General features: G+C 40.9%; 1 protein-coding gene across 1 annotated transcript in view; it reads right to left on the minus strand.

Annotated features, from left to right (window-relative positions):
- Window positions 1–24,244, minus strand: part of LOC135205474 (tetraspanin-4-like) — an 84,781-nt gene that overhangs the window by 14,014 nt on the left and 46,523 nt on the right. The window contains exon 4 of the mRNA XM_064236170.1: window positions 21,715–21,870. Coding sequence (XP_064092240.1) covers window positions 21,715–21,870 — 156 coding nt within the window. The remainder of the gene's footprint in view (window positions 1–21,714; window positions 21,871–24,244) is intronic.

Below are 24,244 nucleotides of genomic sequence, written 5' to 3' on the forward strand. Positions count from 1 at the left end.
ATGGAGATACCGAGTTACTGACAGCTATAATGAAACAGAAGAAGAATTCTAAAAAATACGTATTTGTTGGCAGTCTGATTTATTTTATATTTTATGATACTAATTCACAATTTTTTTATTAAATGTATTGCATGTACTCATTTCAAATAATTATTAAGTAACCATTAACTATAAATAAACAAACAAAAAAAAGCTTCCTAACTGCTGTTTACATCCAGCACTTACGAGTATCGAACGATCGCCAAGCAATCAATCACTTTACACAGTAAGCCATAAATTTTCATTCTCTCTCTTCAACTACTGAAACTACCAAACAGTATAATAACCATTCATTTCTATTCTTTATTCTATCTTTACCTAATTTTTTTTTTATTAAATGTGTTGCATGAATAAGTTTTTCAATTTACAGCAATATATATATATTATATATATATATGTATATATATGATATTGTTATTGTACAATAAAGTTTCATACATACTTACCTGGCAGATATTATACTTAGCTATAGACTCCGTCGTCCCGACAGAAATTCAATTTCGCGGCACACACTACAGGTAGGGTCAGGTGATCCCGCCGCCTGCCGCTGGGTGGCAGGAATAGGAACTATTACCGTTTTAAGCCAGATTTTCTCTTCCACCTGTCTCCTGAGGGGAGGTTGGGTGGGCCATACAATCATATATATCTGCCAGGTAAGTATGTATGAAACTTTATTGTACAATAACAATATCATTTTCATACATTCAACTTCCCTGTCAGATATATACTTAGCTGATTGGCACCTTTGGCGGAGGGCAAGAGACAGCTAATTACTGACCTAATAGGTAAACAACATATGTTGTAGGTAATACAAGTTAATTAACAATACCCTAGTTCCTACCTGTTTAGGCGGAAGATTTCATAGCTTGTGCTTAGAAGTCTGCTTCGCCTCAAAAGCTTCAGCGAGGGGTGTGCCCTATGGCTGAGAACTCTTGAAAAGACTGTCAATGGGGTCCTTATCCACTTACTCAACAGAACCTGATGGCAATTGTCACTGGAGTCTTATTCACTTACATGACAATATACCTATGCCTCTTGGCATATAAAGGAGTAAAATACTGATCCCGATCACCCGATCCTAACCGTGGATTAGTAAATATGATTGAAAAGCGTTATCCCCCAAACACCTTTCAAACAACCTAAAAACTCAACACCAATAATTTTTAAAATCACAATATATAAAATATAAAATAAAGGACCAAAATTAATATTAAGGATCAGTTTTCTCTCCTTTTCCCCAGCAACTGTATCGCTGATGATAATAAGGTCCTAAAGAGAAGCATTTCTCATATGTCACTCTCACATCTTTCAAGTAATGTGAGGCGAACACTGAGTTACATCTCCAATACGTGGCCGCTAAGATGTTCTTCATTGACATGTTCTTGTTGAACGACAATGATGTAGCGACTGCACGTACTTCGTGTGCTTTTACCCTTAAGGTCTTATATGCCTCACTATCACAGCTCATGTGGGCTTCAGTTATAATGTTCCTAACAAAAAATGCTAAGGCATTTTTTGACATAGCTCTTTTAGGGTCTTTAACCGCACACCATAAACTTTGATTGCAACCCTGCAACTGCTTCTTCTTCTGCAGGTAAAACTTCCAAGTTCTCACAGGGCATAAAGTTCTTTTCCATTTCATTCCCAACTAATTGAGAAAGGCCTTTTACTTTGAAAGTCCTAGGCCAAGGTCTCGAGGGGTTTTCATTTTTAGCTAAAAAATAAAAGGCTTAATGGACAATGACAGCCGTAACTCCTTCTAAAAACCCACTCTCGAGTCAAGCGCTTGCAGCTCACTCACTCTTTTCGCAGTGGCGAGAGCTATTAAGAAAATACATTTTCTAGTTAAGTCCCGGAAAGTAGCTTTATCGGGAGGTTCGAATCTCTCCGACATAAGATATTTGAGAACCACATCCAGATTCCAACTAGGGGTGAAAGAAGTTCTTAATTTTGTAGTTTCAAATGATCTAATTAAATCATGCAGATCTTTTGTCCAATTCTCTATGTTCAGGCCCCTATTCCTGAACACAGCTGATAACATGCTCCTATAACCTTTAATGGTTGACACTGCCAGATGAGATTCTTCTCGAAAAAAACAAAAACAAAAGAAAATGACATTGTTATGATACAATAAAGTTTCATACATACTTACCTGGCAGATATATACATAGCTATCGACTCCGTCGTTCCCGACAGAATTTCAAATTTCGCGGCACTCGCTACAGGTAGGTCAGGTGATCTACCGCCCTGCTCTTGGTGGCAGGACTAGGAACTATTCTCGTTTCTAATCAGATTCTCTCTTCCACCTGTCTCCTGCGGGGAGGCTGGGTGGGTCTTCAATTGTATATATCTGCCAGGTAAGTATGTATGAAACTTTATTGTATCATAACAATGTCATTTTCATACATTCAACTTACCTGTCAGATATATACATAGCTGATTGACACCCTTTGGTGGAGGGCAAGAGACAGCTAACTAACTGACTAGACAGGTAAACAACATATGTTGTAGGTATAAATAAACCTTAGTTCCTACCTTCTTAGATGGAAGACTTCGCGGGCTACTCGCCCCAGGAGTATTGCTTCATCTCAAGAGCCTTAGCGAGATAGTGATCTGTGGCCAAGAGTTCTTGTGGATCTGTCGATGGGGTCTCTTCCACTTACTCGACAGAACCTAACTGGCGTTTGTCAATGGGAGCACATCCGCTTATATGACAACACGCATTTATTTAAGGAGCACACAACCAATCCCGATCACCCGATCCTAACCCGTGTTAGTTCTGAGATTGCCTAGAGTTATCCCCAAACTCTTAGCAAACAACCACAAACTCGAAACTCATACATACAAAAAAAAAATAAAAATTTTTGTACCCCTCTAATAGTCAGATGTCACTCGATTTTCAAATGAAAGCGAAGTGAAGGCCGCTTGTGCTACACCTGCACTCCATGCACCGAAAACACGAGAACACATCCGACAAGAGGGTTACGTACACAAATTAAGGATTGGTGCTTTCTCCTTTACCCAGAACCGTCTGTGCTGACACAAACGGACCTAAAGAAAAACATTTATCATACGTAACGCGTACGTCTTTTAAATAATGGGATGCAAACACGGAGTTGCATCTCCAATAAGTTGCGTCCAAAATGTTTTTGAGTGACATATTTCTTTGGAACGCCACAGAGGTTGCGATTGCCCTAACTTCGTGGGCTCTCACTCTTAAAAGATTAAAAGAATCATCTGGACAATTCTTATGAGCTTCCGTAATAACACTTCTAACAAAGAAGGCTAAGGCGTTCTTGGACATTGCTCTCTTGGGGTCTTTTACTGAGCACCAAAGACCTTTTTGCGAACCCCCCAACTGCTTCTCCTGTCCAGATAAAATTTTAGAGCTCTAACTGGGCAAAGGGATCTTTCTGCCTCTCTGCCCACCAAACTAGAAAGTCCTTTCACTTCGAAGCTCCTGGGCCAGGGATTCGAAGGGTTTTCGTTTTTGGCAAGAAAGAGGGACTGAAATGAACAAATTGCAGAGTCTCCTTTGAAGCCAACTCTAGATTCAAGGGCGTGCAACTCACTGACTCTTTTTGCCGTTGCAAGAGACATCAGAAACAAACACTTTCTAGTGATGTTACGAAAAGAAGCAGTGTGTAGTGGTTCGAATTCTTCTGATGATAGAAATTTAAGAACCACATCTAAGTTCCAGCTTGAACCTTAGGTTCAAGTGATTTTGATGTTTCGAAGGAACGAATGAGGTCGTGCAAATCCTTATCATTCGTTAGATCTAATCCCCTGTTTCTAAAGACTGCTGAAAGCATACTCCTGTACCCCTTAATAGTCGGTACCGAGAGATGCGACTTTTCTCTAAGAACAGAAGGAAATCCGCAATTTCGGTCACAGAGGTACTGGAAGAGGACAGCTTCTTCGACCTGCACCAGTTTCTGAAAACTTCCCACTTCGATTGGTACACTCGCTAGTAGATGATCTGCGGGGCTCTAGCAATTGCGCTTGCTGCCTGGCGAGAAAAACCCTCTCGCTCTGACAAGTCTTTCGATAGTCGAAAGGCAGTCAGAGCAAGAGCGGGTAGATTTTGATGGTACCTCTCGAAGTGGGGTTGTTTGAGCAGATCTATTCGTTTGGAAGAGATCTGGGGAAGTACCACGTCCATTCCACATCACCTCTGTGAACCAAATTTGAGCTGGCCAATACGGAGCAATCAGAGTCATTTTGGTTCCTTCGGATGCCACGAATTTTCTGACTACTTCCCCCATTATCTTGAACGGGGGAAAAGCGGGTAAACGTCTATCCCTGACCAGTCCAGGAGAAAGGCGTCTGTTGCATAAGCCCGGGGATCTTCCACCAGGGCACAAAATGTTTCTATCCTCTTGGAGAGGAATGTGGCGAAAAGATCTATTTGAGGCTTCCCCCAAAGGAGCCAAAGGCTCTGACAGACTTCTGAGTGGAGTGTCCATTCTGTGGGAAGGACCTGGAACCTCCTGCTCAATCTGTCCGCTCTCACATTCCTCTCCCCTTGGACAAACCTTGTTAGAAGAACTACCTTCCTTTGGTTCGCCCAAATCAATAGATCTCTTGCCAGCTCGTACAGAGCAAAAGAGTGCGTCCCTCCTTGTTTCTTGACATAAGCCAGAGCTGTCGTATTGTCTGAATTTATCTGTACGACTTTGCCTCTGACTATGTGTTCGAAGCTCTTTAGCGCCAGGTGAATTGCTAAAAGCTCCTTGCAATTTATGTGCCATGACACCTGTTCCGCCGACCAGGTGCCTGACACTTCTTTGGATCCCAATGTTGCACCCCAGCCCGACTCCGAGGCGTCTGAGAATAATGTCAGGCTTGGGTTCCGTACTTGCAGGGACACTCCTTTGTTTTCCTTTAATGGAATCAACCACCACTTCAAATGATTTTTTATTTCTTCCGAGATTGGAAACGTGTCCGAGAGCTGTCCTGTCTTCCAACTCCAACTTCTTCTCAGGAAGAACTGAAGCGGTCGAAGATGTAATCTTCCTAGGAGAAAGAACTGTTCGAGCGAGGAAAGGGTTCCCAGAAGGCTCAGCCATTCCCTCGCTGAAGTGCGCTCTTTCCCTAGAAAGTTCGATACTGTGGCACAGCCTTTCTTTATTCTCTCTTGAGATGGAAAAACTCGAAAACCCCGAGAATCCATCTGAATCCCCAGATAAACCACGTTCTGGCTGGGGATCATCTGAGACTTCTCGAGGTTCACGATCAACCCCAATGATTTTGTCAATTCCAGTGTTGTTGACAGGTCCTCCAAACACTGCTTTTGAGACCTGGCTCTGATGAGCCAGTCGTCCAGGTACAGGGAGACGTTTATCCCTTTCAAATGTAAATGTCTTGCTACATTTTTCATCACGTCCGTGAAGACTTGAGGAGCCGTGGACAGGCCGAAACACAGGGCCCTGAACTGATAGATTCTTCCTTCGAACATAAATCGAAGGTACTTCCTCGACGAATGGTGGATCGGGATGTGGAAGTATGCGTCCTGAAGGTCTAGGGACGCCATCCAATCCCTTGCCGCAGTGCTGCAAGGACTGAAGCAGACGTTTCCATGCTGAACTTCTGTTGTTCGACGAATTTGTTCAGCGCACTTACGTCCAGTACCGGTCTCTTCTCCCATCCCCCCGAAGGCTTTTGCTACAAGAAACAAGCGGATTGGTAAAAACCCGGGTGGGGAGTTGCAATCCAGCACTAGCTCTATTGCTCTTTTGTCCCACATCTGTTCACCATTTGACGAAGAGTTATCCATCAGAACAGGGTCCCTGTATCTGGCGGACAATTCCCTCGGTGATGTTGTCAAGGGAGGAATGTCCTTGAATGGGATGCGATAACCCTTCTTGATGATCGACATCGTCCAAGGATTCGCTCCTATGTCTTCCCAGGCTTTCGCAAAAGAATGTAACCTGGCTCCTACGGGTGTCTGGAGGACAGAATTCTCACTTCCCTTTCTTAAAGGGACGGAAGGAAGACCTGCCCCTCTTTTCGGTTGACTTCCTTCTGGCGATCGATCTAGTTGGAAGACCTCCTCGAAAGGGCTGCTGCTGAGCTGGACGAGCCACTTTCTTTTCCTCACTAGCCACAGGCCTATTCTTCCTTGAGGATTGTCTAAGGAGATCCTGGGTGGCCTTTTCAGTCAGAGAATGCGCGATATCCTTCACCAACTGCGAGGGAAAAAGGTGTTCTGAGAGAGGCGCAAACAATAAGGCGGCTCTCTGCGAAGGAGAGACGGCCTTCGTGAGGAAAGCACTGTGAACCGCCCTCTTCTTTAAAACTCCTGCACCAAAGAGGGAGCATACCTCAGCCGATCCATCCTGAACAGCCTTATCAATGCAGGCGAGGATGCTATTTAGGGTTTCTGGGTCGAGTTGTTCCTTTTCCTGAGATTTCTTGGCCAGAACCCCAAGGGACCAATCTAAGAAGTTAAAAACTTCTAAAGTGTGAAAAAGTCCCTTGAGGAGGTGGTCCGTTTCCGAAAGCCCCCATGTTACCTTCGCTGCATTCAAGGCGTGCCTTCTCGACGAATCCACCAAACTCGAGAAGTCTGACTCAGCTGAAACGGACAGAGACAATCCCATATTCTCTCCCGTTTCGTACCAAATGCCTCTCCTCCCTGTAAGTTTTAGCAGGAGGCATACAAAAGACCGTCCTTCCTAACTCCTTCTTCTTCTTGAACCAGGAGTCAAGAGATTGAAGAGCCCTCCTCATAGATATAGCAGGCTTCATTTTTAGGAAAGAGGAAGACTTGTGTGTTTTCGTGCTCGAAAACAGAGAGCGTGGAGAAGGGGGAGCAGCTGGCGTCAACGAGTCTCCATATTCCTCCAATAGAAGGGACGAAAGAACTTTGTAATTAGAAGATCCTTCCTTCATTTCGTCCTCCGAGGCATCTTCTGGGTTGATAGGCTCGGAAGGAGAAGGCTCCCTTCTTTCTTCTGACTCTTCTCTTACTCTCTTTCGAGTGTCAGCTCTTCATACGAGGAATGCGCCTGGTGTACAGCAGGAGTATCTCGCCTGGGAGGAGTAATGTGTTGGAATACTCCTGGCGCTTGGCAGGCGCAGAGCGCCTCGAATACTCCTGGCTTCTAGTAGGCGCATCTTGTTCAGAATACTCCTGGCGCGTGGGAGGAGTATTAAGTTCAGAATACTCCTGGCGCCTGGGAGGAGTATAAGCTTCGGAATACTCCTGGCGCCTGGGAGGAGTATTAAGTCCAGAATACTCCTGGCGCCTGGGAGGAGTATAAGCTTCGGAATACTCCTGGCGCCTGGGAGGAGTATTAAGTTCAGAATACTCCTGGCGCGGGAGGAGTATCTAGGCCCGACGACTCCTGGCGCCTGGTAGGAGCACGTCGTTCCAAATACTCCTGATCCTTAGAATGCGTCTGATGTTTAGTAGGAGTATTGATTCCGGTAGGCGCTTTCCGTCTCACAAGCGCTCTACTCCTAACAGGATCTTCCTCTTCAGCTAACTCTTGGCGCTTGATTGAAGATCTTGAATGTTGTACTGGCTCTTTGCGCCTACTCGGAGCCTGGCTCCTGGTTGGCGCCCTACTCTTGACAGGAGTAACTTCCTTTCTTACTTCTCTCCTGTCTAACGCATTGCTCCCCCCCAGAGATGGCCGCTTGTGCGACAACTCCCCTGAAGGGTGCGTCGCGCCCGACAGGAGATCGGTATTTAGATCTTTTAATAGGAAGCCTATCATCCTTCTTACGAGTAGGCTCCTTATAAAGAGTTCCTACTAACGAGGCTAATTGCTCTTGCTATTCATTAATATCTCCTGGTTGAGGAGTCTTTCGAATCAGGAGAGGGAGATCTGGAAGGCGCTCTAGGATCCCTTCCAGACCCAGAGTCTGAATGTATTCTCGCCGCCTTCTTTATTACCGAAGGCGCTCCTTCTTCAGAGAAGCACTCGGGACTCGAATTGAGTTCATGCTCTTTCATACTACCTCTTCAGCGGACGGGAAAGTTTCGACTCCTTCCATCCTCTTCTCGGAGAAGGCGAACTAGACGACGAAAAGCACTCTCGAAGGACGCTTTTCCTATAGCGGTCCTTGGCATTATTTGATATGCTCGATTCTGCCGAAGGGACGCCTGATCGTTGGGGATTCTCCACAACCCCCGTACGGCTTTCGACTTTCCTTCTCCTCCGGGCCAGGGAGCTTGGAAGAGGTCTAGCCTGGGAGCGTCGCAGAGACGACCAGACGCCCCCTCCACTACACTGGGGACACTAATATCACTAGCGAAACCACATTCACTTTCCTTACCTTCCAATGCTGCGACTTTTTCCTGCATTTTCTGAAGGGAAGCTCTAAGTTCCGCTATTTCCGAAGCAGAAACTAGAGGGATTAGCAATTTGTGAACGGGCTCTGAAAAAACAGAATGGGCATGATTATCAGAGGAAGAAGCTACAGAACTAGATAGTAAATCATGAGAAGCAGACATTCTGCGGGTTTTATAAGCCGCCTTCCTCTCTATCTTTCTCTAACTTCTTCAAGTAAGAAGTTAGATCTTCCACTCTTGTGCACTCAATTTCTCACACTCGTTACACGTATTCTCTAATCGAGCATTCAAAACCATTCTACACCCACTACAAGTAGTGTGAGGATCTACCGAAGCTTTCGGAATCCTCACCTTACAGCCCTCATTCACACACACTCTGAAACTAACACTAGAGTCAGACATATTCACGAATTCCAAAAACCAAGTCCAAAAAACAGTCCACGATAGCGAATGCCAAACAACGATCCAAGTACGTCACCAAATATCAGCGAGAGATGATCAAAAGCTTTGCGAAAAACGAATTCTAGTCAGGAGGAAGTAACAACAATGTTGATACCAGCCGGCGACAAAGAGAATCTGATTAGAAAACGGGAATAGTTCCTAGTCCTGCCACCCAGAGCAGGGCGGTAGATCACCTGACCTACCTGTAGCGAGTGCCGCGAAATTTGAAATTCTGTCGGGAACGACGGAGTCTATAGCTATGTATATATCTGACAGGTAAGTTGAATGTATGAAAATCAGCGATTTCGGTCACAGAGGTATCGGAGGAGGACAGCTTCTTCGTCTTACACCATCTACGGAAAACTTCCCACTTCAATTGGTATATCCGCATGGTTGAGGACCTTCTTGCTCCAGCAATTGCTTTTGCCGCTTTGCGAGAAAAGCCTCTCGCTCTGACCAATCTTTCGATAGTCGAAGCCAGTCAGAGCGAGGAGCGTGGATATTCTTGTGATACCTCTCGAAGTGGGGTTGTTTGAGCAGATCTGTCCTTTCGGGAAGAGATCTGGGGAAGTCCACTATCCATTCCTGTACCTCTGTGAACCATTCTCTTGAGGCCAATAAGGAGCGATCAATGTCATCCTCATTCCCTCCGAGGACACGAACTTTCTCATTACTTCCCCCAGCATCTTGAATGGGGGAAACACATAAGCGTTATGTCCCTTCCAATCCATGAGCATGGCATCTATGGATAGGGCTCTGGGATCGTCCCCCAACGAACAAAAGTTCTCCATCCTTCTGGATAGGAATGTTGCAAACAGGTCCACTTGAGGCTTCCCCCAAAGAGACCATAGTTGCTGGCAGACTTGTGAATGAAGGGTCCACTCTGTTGGAAGGACCTGGTTTTTCCTGCTCAATCTGTCTGCTCTTATGTTCTTTCCTCCTTGAACAAACCTCGTCAGGAGTCGAATCCCTCTTTCTTCTGTCCATATCAACAGATCCCTTGCTAGTTGGTAAAGGGAGAAAGTGTGTGTCCCCCCTTGTTTTTTGATATAAGCCAGAGTTGACTTGGACCACCACGCCTCTGACTTCGTTCTCGAAAAACTGCAGTGCCAAGTGCACTGCTAAGAGTTCCTTTGCATTTATGTGCCAGGCCTTCTGTTCTTCTGTCCAACTGCCTGACACTTCCTTCGTCCCTAGTGTTGCTCCCCACCCCGTGTCCGAAGCGTCTGAGAACAACACTAGGTGAGGGTTCTGAAGGGACAATGACACTCCTTCGTTTCTTCTCAGTGGTTCTAACCACCATCGTAAGTGGTTTTTGATACTCTCTCCTATGGGAAAGGTATCCAATAGATCTCCCTTTCTTCTGTTCCAACTCCTTCTTAGATGGAACTGCAAGGGTCTCATATTCAGCCTCCCTAGAGAGATGAACTGCTCCAGCGAGGAAAGGGTGCCCAGAAGACTGAGCCATTCCCTCGCTGAGCTTCGTTCCTTCTCTAGGAAGACGGAGATTTTTTCCAACCCTTTCAAAATTCTTTCCTGGGATGGATACGCTCGAAAACCCCGAGAATCCATCCGAATCCCCAGATAGACGATAGTCTGACTGGGGATTGTGTGAGACTTCTCGAGGTTTACGAGCAATCCGAGAGATCTGGTCAATTGAAGAGCTATCTCCAAGTCCTCCAAGCACTTTTGTTTTGTCTGCGCTCTTATAAGCCAGTCGTCTAAGTAAAGAGATATCCTCACCCCCTTCAGATGTAGCCATCTTGCTACGTTCCTCATCAACGCTGTAAACACCTGAGGAGCCGTCGAGAGGCCGAAACACAAAGCCCTAAACTGATAAATCCTTCCCTGCACCATGAACCGAAGATATTTCTTCGACAAATGATGCAGGGGGACGTGAAAATACGCATCTTGCAGGTCGAGGGAGACCATCCAATCTCCTGGACGGAGAGCAGAGAGAACCGAGTTGGATGTCTCCATGGAGAACTTTGTCTTCTCCACGAAGCGATTCAATGCACTCACGTCCAGGACCGGCCTCCACCCCCCCGAGGCTTTCGGCACCAAAAATAGGCAATTGTAAAAACCTCGGGAGTGCGGGTCCTGTACTACCTCGATGGCCTCCTTCTCCAACATTTGCTACACCAACCCAAGAAGGATCTCTCTCTTTACAGGGTCTTTGTATCTCGCTGACAGCTCCCTCGGTGTCGTTGTCAATGGAGGTCTGTTCTTGAAGGGGATGAGGTATCCTTTCCTTAGAACTAGCAGGGACCAAGAATCTGCTTTCATTGAAGCCCATGCTTCCGAGAATCCCAGAAGTCTGGCCCCTACTGGTGACATTTAGCGTTCTTCTTTGGAACTCTGATGGAAGATCTTCCTCTTTTCTCTCCCCCTCTCTTCCTTGGGTCCCGGCTAAAAGTTCTACCTCGAAAGGGCTGTTGGGCAGGTCTTGTCTCCCTCTTCGAGACAGAAGCAGCTGGTCTAGGCTTCTTAGCAGAGTGTACCAGCAAATCCTGTGTTGCCTTCTCAGTAAGCGTATGGGAAATGTCCTTTACCAACTGAGAAGGAAAACAGCAGCCGTTTTAGACAGAGTGGCGTATAAAAGAGAAGCCCTCTGTACTGGAGAGACTGCTTTGGTAAGAAATGAACCAAAGACAGACCTCTTCTTTAATACTCCTGTCCCGAACAAGGATGCCACTTCAGCCGATCCGTCCTGCACTGCCTTATCCATACATGCCAAAACACTCTGCAAGACTTCTGGTTCCAAAAACTGAGGATCTTGCGTCTTCTTGGCCAAAGCCCCAAGGGACCAAATCTAAGAAGTTAAAAACTTCCAAGACATGGAATATTCCCTTGAGGAGATGGTCCATTTCAGACATTGTCCAGCTTGTTTTGGCCGATGGAAGCGCATGTCTCCTTGCCGAATCCACCAAGGTCGAGAAGTCCGCTTCAGCAGATGAGGGAAGAGAAAGTCCCGTAGATTCTCCTGTGCTATACCAAATCCCTCTCTTTCCTGATAGCCTGGAAGGGGACAGGTAAACACACTGGTCTTCCCGCCTCCTCCTTGTTTTAAGGCCAATTTCCGACCGACTGCAAAGCCCTCTTCTTTGATATGGTCGGTTGCATCTTCAAGAAAGAGGAAGACTTCGCAGCCTTCGTACTTGAAAATAAAGACCGAGGAGAAGGAGGGGCAGCAGGACTCAGAGACTCTCCAAATTCTTTTAGCAAGAGGGCTGTTAATGTCTTATAATCTGTAAGACCTGCCCCCTTGTTTTCTTCAGAGTCCCGAGACATCCTCCAATTCGTTGAGTTTTATTCGGAGAAGAGTGTGCGACGGAGGACTCTCTCTCGGGAATGTAAAGGGCTTGTAGCAACACCGACTGCAACCTGACAAGGGCTATGGCCGCCTGTGCGGCACCTTGAGTCCCTGCCAGGAGAAGGCCGATGTTGTTCTTTTACCCTAAGGCCTTCCTGACAAGGACGACGGTCGCCTGTGCGACACCTTTCGTCCCTACCAGGAGAAGTCCTTAAATGTTGTTCCCTTTTCTCATGATCAATTCCTTCCCGACAGGGGCTACGATCGCCTGTGCGACACCTAGAGACCCTGTCAGGGGAAAATTGATCTTGAGAAAAATCCCAAAGAGGAGCCTCCAAGTCCGCTTCAAACTCCGATAACTCATCCGAATTGTATTCTGGATTGTAAAAATCCTTGCGAATGCCTTCAGACGCTCTAGGCGCTTTGCGTCTTGTTTCAGAAGCTTCAGGCTTTCCAGGCGCCTTGCACCTCCATTCGGGCGCTTCAGGCTCTTCAGGCGCTTCGCACCTCGTTTCAGGCGCCTCAGGCTCTTTAGGCGCTTTGCTTCTTTCAGGCGCTTCAGGCTCTCTAGGCGCTTTGCTTTTCCTTCGAGGCGCTTCAGGCTCTCCAGGCGCTTTACGCCTCATTTCAGGCGCTTCAGGCTCTCCAGGTGCTCTACGTTTCCTTTCAGGCGTTCTAGGCCCTCCAGGAGTTAAATATCTCCTTTCAGCCGCTTCAGGCTTTTCAGGCGCCATGCGCCTCATTTCCATTACTTGAGGAGCTTTACGCCTCATTTCAGGCGCTCCAGGCGCTTTTCGCCTCGCTACAAGAGTTCCAGGATCTTCAGTCACCTTGTGCCTCACTTCAGGCGCCTTGCGCCTCATTTCAGGAGTTCGTCCGATTTCGGGAGTTCCAAATTTACTCCTCGATTCAGACATCTCGTGTGCTTTCCTTCTAGTAGGAGGTTCAGGTATATACCTATATATATCATCTCGCCTTGACGGCGTTTTGGGCTTGACAGTAGCCCGACGTTTGGCTGGCGCCAGGCTTCTAGCAGGCGCCTCGTCCAAGCTCTCAGAGAGTTCTAAAGGACGGGATCTTTTGATCGGGAGAAATCTATCCTTCCTTCTAGGAGGATCAGATTTAAGAACTCCTACTAGCGAAGATATCTGTTTTTGCATATCCTCCAACATCTTCGTAGCTACGTCCCTCTTTCCAATTTCCGATGCAGGAGAAGGAGCTTCTGAATACACCTCCTTCCTCCTCTTTTCCGGAGGATATTCTTCCGGAAATTCTTCAGGGCTTGAGTAAAATGAAGGAGACTTCCAAGATCTCTTCGAAGGTCACGACAATCTATCTGAACTCCATCCTTTTTTAGATGAGGAATCAGACGAAGAAAAACTGTTTAAGGACGTCTTTCCAACGAAATACCTTGGCAGCCGGGACGAACTACGGGATCTACCGAGGGGAAGCCTGACCGGTGGGGATTCTCTGAAACCTCCCTGCGGCTTTCGACATTTCTTCTCCACTGGGCTTGGGAGCTTGAAAGAGGTCTAGGCCTGGGAGCGAGACAAGAGCCGATCAGACGCACCCTCCACTTCACTGGGAACACTTTCACTGCACTTACCTTCCAGTTCCTTAATTTTTTGTTCCATATGCTTAAGCGAAGCTTTCAGACTCACAATTTAGGATGTTGAGCTTGCCGAGTCAGATAATCGGGAATGTAAAGCTGTATGGGAGGAAACAATAGGGTTAGCAATAGGCAATAGTCCGCTAACTGGCTCGTTAGAGACCGACCTACTTACACTTTTGGAAGAGGCTTTTCTAGCCCTATCTCTCTCCAACTTTCTTAAGTAGGAATCAAGCAACTTCCATTCCTCCTCATTCAAATCCTTGCACTCATCACATGTATTCAATTGCGAGCATACATTCCCTCTACAATTTTTACAAGTGGTGTGAGGATCCACCGAAGCTTTCGGTAGTCTCACAAAACAATTCACATTCACACACACTCTGAACGAAATCGACACGTCAGACATTATGAGAAATTCCAAATCCAAATCCAAAAAACAGTCCACAATAGCGTATGCCAAACCAAAGATCCGATACGTCACCAAATGGCAGTCCAAAAGATCAACGGCGTAATGAAATTCGAAAATCAAGTCAGAAGGAAACCTAGCAAACGATGTTACTAGTATCCGCGACAGAGAAAATCTGGCTTAAAACGGTAATAGTTCCTATTCCTGCCACCCAGCGGCAGGCGGCGGGATCACCTGACCTACCTGTAGTGTGTGCCACGAAATTTGAATTTCTGTCGGGGACGACGGAGTCTATAGCTAAGTATATATCTGACAGGGAATATATATATATATATATATATATATATATATATATATATATATATATATATATATACATACATATATATATACATATACATATATATATACATATACATATATATATACATACATATATATATATACATATATATATACACACTATATATACATATATATATACATATATATATATATATATATATATATATATATATATATATATATATATATATATATATATATATATATATATATATATATATATATAATATATATATATATATATATATATATATATATATAATATATATATATATATATATATATATATATATATATATATATATATATATATATATAATACTGAATGCACAAACTCATCACATTTAACTTCCCATGGAGACAGAGTCCGAGCAACAGCTTAAGAAAGCTGATACCTCTTTTCTGGGATGGTGTGACATTAAGATAATTACTTAGCAGGTCAACGTTCGTTCTGTAGGTATGTGAGTTCGAGAGAAGGTGCCTTTGAAAACTGGCTGCGACCAGTTACCGAAGAGTGTGAATTCGTGTGTACGTGTACAAGCTATGTCCGTTCATAATGACAGGTTTTAGGCAGAACGGGGGAGACGGCTGCCTTGGGGAGAAAGAGCCTGGATGGCTCTATTATGTATTTTTGTTTAAGTGATATTCCAAGCTGTAATGGGTAAGTGTAAATATGCTTTAGCCAAAGTTATGGCTTGTCTCTTACTTTGATATTTTGTAAAGATGTTCTATTTCATTTAATCTTTTGACTTTGTCTTTACAATTGTGTGTGCTCACTAGTGTGTTCTCCTGTCTTTTAAATAGGCGGATCTAGTGGAGGGGACCAAGTGTCCTAGTGAGGGGACTGTGTTTTGGAGAAGAGATAATTGGTGTGTGACTAACCACTGATTAAGACTATTAAAGACTTGAACTATGAATTATCATTCTATTAATTATCCTGTAAGAACCTGAGTTATCCAATTAGTACTTTGCTTTGAATAAATGTATATTTTTGTAGCTCTGACTCTGATTTGATGACCTGAGGAATGGAGGAAGAGAGATAGGAGAAGAGGACGAGATGAGAGAGAGAGAGAGAGAGAGAGAGAGAGAGAGAAAGGAACGGGGCAATCGCTCACTGGCGAATCGGTTTTACGGCAGTCGTCAAAAATATTCATTAAAAAAAATAAGGCATTTAAAGGTATTTTTACGGCACCATTTTCAGTTAACAGCTCCGCTAGCGCCGTTGTCTAATGAGTTCATACATTTGTAGAAATGCCGTTCAGACCACAAAGGTTATGCAAATTATATTAACAAATTTTATGGAGAGTTATTACATAGGTATTAGGGTAAAAATATATGCCTCTGATGCTATTTTATGCCAAAAATATTGAGTTACATAAGGGTAAATTTAGCTATGGATATGTCAATTTATAGATGTTCATGCTTTTATGTTTAAAATGTGTATGAAAATGTATTACGTAAAGGGTATTTTTATTTATACACTAAGGCATCTTTTGAAACTGCCCTTCACGTTATCAATGCGATGTTTTTCATGTTCTTTCTTGTGAGCCGCCGCCTGCCGCTCTTCCGAAAATATAGTTAAAAAAAGTGCAAATTAGCGATTGATGTATCGATTTTATAAATTTTCATGATTTTAAGTTTGAAATGTGTATGAAAATGTATTAAGTATAGGGTATTTTTATTTCTGTGCAGACATATGATAAAAAGGCAGCTTTTGAAACTGCCCTTCACGATATCAAATACGACGTTTTTTCATGTTCGTTCTTGTAAGCCGCCGTCTGCCGCTCTTCCGAAAATATAGAGTTAAAAAGAGTGCAAATTTAGTGATCGATGTGTCGATTTTTTAAATGTTTATGCTTTTATGCTTAAAATGTGTATGAAAATATATTACGTATAGGGTATTTTTATTTTTGTACATAAATATGATACAAATTAAGGCAGCCTTTGTAACTATGCTCCATGTTGTCAGGGGATGTTTTTTCATGTTCGTTCTTGTCAGCCACTGTTCCTAAAAATGCAAGGTGTTATTCTATTGATTATGCACCTTTTCCACAAATCCTTTAAAAAGTTATACATTACTTCACTGTATCCAATAATATGTTATGTATTCTCATATTATTGTATATTATAAAATAACGGGAAATCTAAGCCAGTATTCTGCAGAGCAGCCAATGTTGTGGTTTGAAATCAGCTGATGGCAAATAAGAGTTTGTTTCGCCATATAGCAATTCTGAGCGAATTCTCTTGCTTCTAGTTAGCATAAACAAATATGTATCTAGATACCTGACTTCTATGAGACAAGGTTATTTTTCCTTATACAACGTGTTTTTAAGTGGAAATATGAATTGAATATGTCTCGTTGTGAATGTGAACTACTATTTTTTTTCGTTCACAGATTACGTTGGCGGCATATTTATTGCGTTATAAAATTACGTGATTCTGTTTGCAATTCTCCTTTATATAATCGTAATAAGAACTTTACGTTATTTGTCTTATATCGGCGTGAAACCAACAGTAAAATGTGTTCTTTCAAGCACAGTAGTTTTGATTGAAATGATTTTATCTCAATTTTATCTACGGTTGTGTTTGATGGCATACGTTTACTTTTATCCTTGTTGCCGATGTACAATAATAGTCATTAACAGCCTGAAAAGTTTTCTCAGCTTCAGTTATAACTAGGTTTATATTTAACAGTATATTTCCCGATTGATCTTTGATCTATGACGAATAAAGTTATTACATTAAGATATCTCAGTTCTTTTCGTTCGGTCGTTCACGCAACGAGTATAACGTTAAAACCATACTTTCATCATTCTCTTTTGCTGTTATTGATCTTATTGTAATTTGGTCTCTCATAAAATCAGACTATTGTAAGACGAATTATCGCAACTTGAACACAACAGCTACCTGTACACTGTATAAACCTTATTATATTACTTTACATATTCTAGACACCCAAAGGATTAAAGCTGGGCTTTTTTTCAACTTACAGTATTTATAATACTATAATATACTGTACAGTACTACTGTACAGTAAATTCTATAGTACTGTACTGCATAAATATAATTTTACGTATTGCGCCATTGTGGGATTACGGCGCCTTTGACTGGTCTAGTTTCGAAAGAAGGTATGCAGCGGCCGTAGGCTTTAAAATCGCTTAGCGTCAAAAATCGCTTAGCGTCGAAAATCACTTAGCGTCGGCAGCCAGGAACGGAACCTCTGCCGCTAACCAAGGGCCGCCTGTGTATATATATATATATATATATATATATATATATATATATATATATATATATATATATATATATATATATATATATATATATATATATATATATATATATATATATATATATATCAGGCAGTCGGGTTACGACGGGGGTTCCGTTCTTAAGACGCGTCGTAACCCAAAAATCGTCTTAAGCCGGAACGACGTTCTTGAAAACATGTCCACAGGGAAAATTTCACTAATTTCCAATTTTTCTTAGGGAGGGGGCTGTATCTCTAAAATTATCACTAATTTACTTTTTTCATGTGCAACACTGTGTATCACAAATTACTGTATATTTTCATTAAAATAAGAGAGAGAGAGGAGAAGAGAGAGACGAGAGGGGGAGCGAGAGAGGTCTGACGAGGGGAAGATAGGGGAGGGAGGAAGGGGCCCGAGAACCGAGGTGGCCGTCGGAGAGCTTGAGAGATGGAACGCGAGAGAGAGAGAGAGAGAGATGAGAGAGAGAGAGAGACAATACCTATTAAATTCGTTGACCATTGTATGGCATTGTTAAGCTCCAGTGTCACTGGAGTTATGAGGTAGGGAAATTGATACAGAAAAAGACAAAGGGAAGAATTTTCTTTTGAAATTAGTTATCGTATTATTACTACTTCTATTATTATTATTATTATTATTATTTGAAAATATAATAAACACGTGCATCTACCATAAAAATTCTCTCATCTCAGTAAGAAAGAGGAATTATCCTTACAAGTGAAATGGAAAGGTCATTTTCATCTCTTTAAAATACGACCATTATGAATTTTGTAATTAAAGTTTTATTATTATTATTATTATTATTATTATTAAATAACTGAAATTATCAATAAACATTTTACATACTAGTACCATAAAAAATTCTTTCATCTCGGTAAAAGAGATAGAGAGAGAGAGAGTGTTTATCTCTCTCTGTTCTCTCAAAAAATACTTATAACGCTTCCACCGAAAGAGAGGGAGGGAGTTACCACTATGACACATTATTACATTATTATCTTGTGTGGCAAAAGAGAGAGAGAGAGAGAGAGAGAGAGAGAGAGAGAGAGAGAGAGAGAGAGAGAGAGAGAGAGAGAGTTAACCTTAATTAAAAGTGACATGGATAGATTAGAACGTATTGTATTTCTTTAAAATACTATCACATATGAATTTTGTAATTACAGTTATTATTATTATTATTTGAAAGTATTAATAATAAATAGTACAAGTACATAAAAAATCTCGAGTCTCAGTAAATGAAGGAAGAGAGAGGAGAGAGAGAGAGTGAGAGAGAGAGAGACGAGAGAGAGCGGAGAAGATGGTGGAGAGCAGAGAGAGGGGTGGGAGAGGAGAGAAGAGAGAAGAGAGAGAGAGAGAGAAGAGAGAGAGAGGGTGGGGGGGGGGGGGGGGGGGGAGGGGGAGAAGGGGGGGGAGAGGGGGGGGGGGGGGAGGGGGGGAGAGAAGAGGGGGGGGGGGGAGGAATTTTTTTCTTTCAAATTTCAATGGAGCATTTTCCCCCCCTGGTGTCCTGGCTGTCACAGAACTTGATATGTCTGACAGTTTTAGTACCTGGATCTCGAGAAAAGGTTACTGGAAGAAGAATGGGATTTCCTTCATTCTTCAATAATTTTTTAAATATAAGCTAAAATCTTACTAATTCACTATGGTATTTTCTTTATCCCTTAAACGCCGAAGCGGTAAAAAAAATTGTCTCCCGTGTGCCAGAGGTGTTTCAGAGTGAGCGCGGAAGCGCAGAAAAAATATTTTTTTCAAAAAATCACAGCATGCTTAGTTTTCAAGATTAAGAGTTCATTTTTGGCTCCTTTTTTGTCATTGGCGGAAGTTTAGTATGCAACCATCAGAAATTAAAAAATTTATCATTATCATATATAAATACGTAATGCAATATATGATAGCGCAAAAACGAAATTTCATATATAATTGTATTCAAATCTCGCTGTGCGCAAAACGGTTAAAGGTAACAAGTTACTTTTTTTCGTTGTAATGGACACTAAATTGCAATCATTTGGTATATAACACATTGTAAAACGATAAAAGCAAACACAAGAGAAAAAAATATTATCACAAAATAATGCATGAATTCGTAACGCGCGGACGTAAACAAATATTTTTTTCAAAAATTCACCATAAATCTAAATATTGTCCTAGAGACTTCCAATTTTTTTCAAAATGAAGAAAAATTATTGAATATTACTATACTGTAAGACTATTAGCTTACAATTGCAGTTTTCGACCATATCTGACGAGTTAAAGTTGAACGAATGTCGAATTTTTTTATATATAATTTTTTATATGCAATTATTTCGGAAATAAGAAAAGCAACAACCTTCAAATATTTTTCATTTTATTCTACATGAAATTGCGCTTATTTTCATATATAAAACTCTATGAAATGCCTACCTAATATGAAACGGAAGCAAATATCGAGAATGGGGCGTAATATTTCGGAGATTTGTGGCGGAGAATCCGCACGCGGAGGGAAGGAAAGATTTTTTTTTAAATTCACCATAAATCTAAATATTTTGCTAGAGACTTCGAATTTGTTTCAAGATGAAGATAAAGACTGAATATTACTAGACTGTAAGAGTTTTAGCTTACAATTGCGTTTTTCAACCATTTCGGTAGAGTCAAAGTTGACCGAACATGGTTTTTTTCTATTTATCGTGATTTATATGCAAATATTTCAAAAATGAGAAAAGCTGCAACCTTCAATTATTTTTAGTTGTATTCTACATGAAAATTGCACACTTTTTCATATATAAAACTTTATGTAACGGCTAATTTAAAATGGTGCAAACATTACCACAATCGCATGTATGATTTTTTCGGAAGAGTTACAGCGCGGACGTAAAGAGAATGTTATTTTTTTCATAAATTCACCATAAATCGAAATATTGTGCTAGAGACTTCCAATTTGTTGCAAAATGAAGGTAAATGATTGAATATTACTGGAATATAAGCGTTTTAGCTTACAATTGTGTTTTTCGACCATTTTGGTAGAGTCAAAGTTGACCGAAGGTTGAAATTTTGGCAATTATCGTTATTTATATGAAAATATCTCAAAACTGATAAAAGCTACAACCATGGGTTGTTTTAAGTTGTATTGTGCATGAAATTGCACACATTTCCATATATAAAACTTTATATAACGGCTAATTTTAAAATGGTGCAAACATTACCACAATCGCATGTATGATTTTTTTCGGAAGAGTTACCGCGCGGACGTAAGGAAAAAGTTTTTTCATAAATTCACCATAAATTGAAATATTGTGCTAGAGACTTCCAATTAGTTGCAAAATTAAGGTAAATGATTGAATATTACTAGAATATAAGCGTTTTAGCTTACAATTGCGTTTTTCGACCATTTCGGTAGAGTCAAAGTTGACCGAAGGTTGAAATTTTGGCAATTATCGTTATTTGTATGAAAATATCTCAAAATTGATAAAAGCTACAATCATGAGTATTTTATTGTTGTATTCTACATAAAAATGCGCACATTTTCATATATAATACTTCATGTAACGGCTAATTTACAATGGTACAAAAATTATGTCAAAGTGACGAAATAATTTCCGAGATGTGTCACAGATACTTTTTAGTGCGGCAAGAAAGAAATTCGCGCTTGCGGGCCTGCGTAACGATTGCAAACAAAACAACACCTTGATCCGTGAACTCCCAGCATCCCCCAAGGCGCGTGATTCAAAAGTTTTAGGCTGGTAGGCCTATAAGTATTTTTCCGAGGAATTTAAAAAAAACTTTTGTAAGTTGACGTAAAATACGTCCAGTCGGCGTAAGAGGGCTAGGTAATGCAAAATTATTTACCAAAATCTATGACATGCATTTTCATTTACGCTATAGCTAATGTGTACCAACAAGTATTGTGCAAACCACTATACGTATATTATAGTATAAAAAAGAAATATTGTACTATAAAGCAGCACATTATCGTAGATGTTTGCAGCTTGAGAACATTTTAATAAAAGACCATACCTCTGTTATGATGTCATCATCTGGATCTACAGCATTAGCCATCCCTTTGCCACAGCCTTCTTCAACAAGAAGGCAACATGAATCAGGAACATCAGTACCATTACCAAAGGGAGTACCAAACCAATCCTTGTAGTCATTTATGCCACAGCAGTTCATCTATAAAAGGGAAATGTTTTAATGTTATACAGAAAACCCAAGAGTCATAAAGCTCCCCTTGCTCTTCATCAATTTAAATTGTGTACTATAATATTTGTTGTCCAAGCATGGTCCTTGGGGCCATGGCTCCAACAGACTTAAACCTATACTAAGCAAACACAACATAATAGTAATTTGATAAAATCTTACATAAATTTTGAACTCGTATTGTGATATCCTTGCCTTTGGTGCCATAGTTTGAACAAACTTTAGTCTACACTATATTTGTCATTTTTGGTCCAGTAGTTCAAGAAAAGCTTTCTAAATGACCTCACCATGCTGAAAGACATTCCTACATACAGGGTGCAGTTTTGTATTTCTGTTTGAACAATTACCTTTTATTTGAAAAATGACAAATTTTTAACCAATTTGTATTTTTCATAACTTACAAACCTGAGGTCTAAACATTAGGATAAATACTCAACGCCAGCTGGAAACCAGTAAAGTTTAAAATAATTCTGTATGCAAGGGACTATTTGCATCTGTGATTGGTCACAGGACATGTGGAGCCACCCACATACCTCTCTAACTTGTGACCCTGTTAGTTATTCTTCCAACCCAGGGTAGTTGATAGAGGGGTGGTTAGAGGTGGGCCTTTGTATGTTAAGACCTCAGGTTTGTAAGTTATGAAAAATACAAATTAGTTAAAAATTTGTCATTTGTTCATATACGAAACAAACCTTAGGTCTTAACATTAGGATAGACTTACTTTTGGTGGGGGGTAAGTACTATTAACCCTCTTACGCCGAAGCGGTAAAAAAAAAATTGTCTCCCGTGTGCCGGAGGTGTTTCAGAGTGAGCGCGGAAGCGGAAAAAATATTTTTTTCAAAAAATCACAGCGAGCTTAGTTTTCAAGATTAAGAGTTCATTTTTGGCTCCTTTTTTTGTCATTGGCTGAAGTTTAGTATGCAACCATCAGAAATGAAAAAAATTATCATTATCATATATAAATAATGCGATATATGATAGCGCAAAAACGAAATTTCATATATAATTGTATTCAAATCGCGCTGTGCGCAAAAACAGTTAAAGGTAACAAGTTACTTTTTATTTCGTTGTGATTTACACTAAATTGCGATCATTTTGGTATATAACACATTGTAAAACGATAAAAGCAACACAGAGAATATATTATCACAAAATAATGCATTAATTTGTAAAGCGCGGACGTAAACAAATATTTTTTTCAAAAATTCACCATAAATCTAAATATTGTCCTAGAGACTTCCAATTTCTTTCAAAATGAAGATAAATGATTGAATATTACTATACTGTTAGAGTATTAGCTTACAATTGCAGTTTTTTTACCATATCTGACGAGTTAAAGTTGACCGAATGTCGAATTTTTTTATATATATATTTTTATATGCAATCATTTTGGAAATAAGAAAAGCTACAACCTTCAATATTTTTTGTTTTTTATTCTACATGAAATTGCACACATTTCTTTCATATATAAAACTCTATGAAATGCCTAATATGAAACGGAGCAAATATTCCGAGAATGGTACGTACGCATTTCGGAGAGTTGTGTCGGAGAATCCGCGCGCGGAGGGAAGGAAAGATTTTTTTAAAATTCACCATAAATCTAAATATTTTTTTGCTAGAGACTTCGAATTTGTTTCAAGATGAAGATAAATGACTGAATATTACTAGACTGTAAGAGTTTTAGCTTACAATTGCGTTTCTACCATTTCGGTAGAGTCAAAGTTGACTGAACGTGTATTTATCGTGATTTATATGCAAATATTTCAAAAATGAGAAAAAGCTACAACCTTCAACTATTTTTTGTTGTATTCTACATGAAATTGCGCACATTTTCATATATAAAACTTTATGTAACGGCTAATTTAAAATGGTGCAAACATTACCACAATCGCACGTATGATTTTTTCGGAAGAGTTACCGCGCGGACGTAAAGAAAATGTTATTTTTTTCATAAATTCACCATAAATCGAAATATTGTGCTAGAGACTTCCAATTGTTGCAAAATGAAGGTAAATGCTTGACTATTACTAGAATATAGCGTTTTAGCTTACAATTGCGTTTTTTCGGGGGACCATTTCCCCCCGGTAGAGTCAAGTTGACCGAAGGTTGAAATTTTGGCAATTATCGTTATTTATATGAAAATATCTCAAAACTGATAAAAGCTACAACCATGGGTTGTTTTTAGTTGTATTGCACATGAAATTGCGCACATTTCCATATATAAAACTTTATATAACGGCTAATTTTAAAATGGTGCAAACATTACCACAATCGCATGTATGATTTTTTTCGGAAGAATTACCGCGCGGACGTAAGGAAAATGTTTTTTCATAAATTCACCATAAAT

The sequence above is a fragment of the Macrobrachium nipponense genome, chromosome 24 (genome assembly GCF_015104395.2).
Source record: "Macrobrachium nipponense isolate FS-2020 chromosome 24, ASM1510439v2, whole genome shotgun sequence".
NCBI lineage: Eukaryota > Metazoa > Arthropoda > Malacostraca > Decapoda > Palaemonidae > Macrobrachium > Macrobrachium nipponense.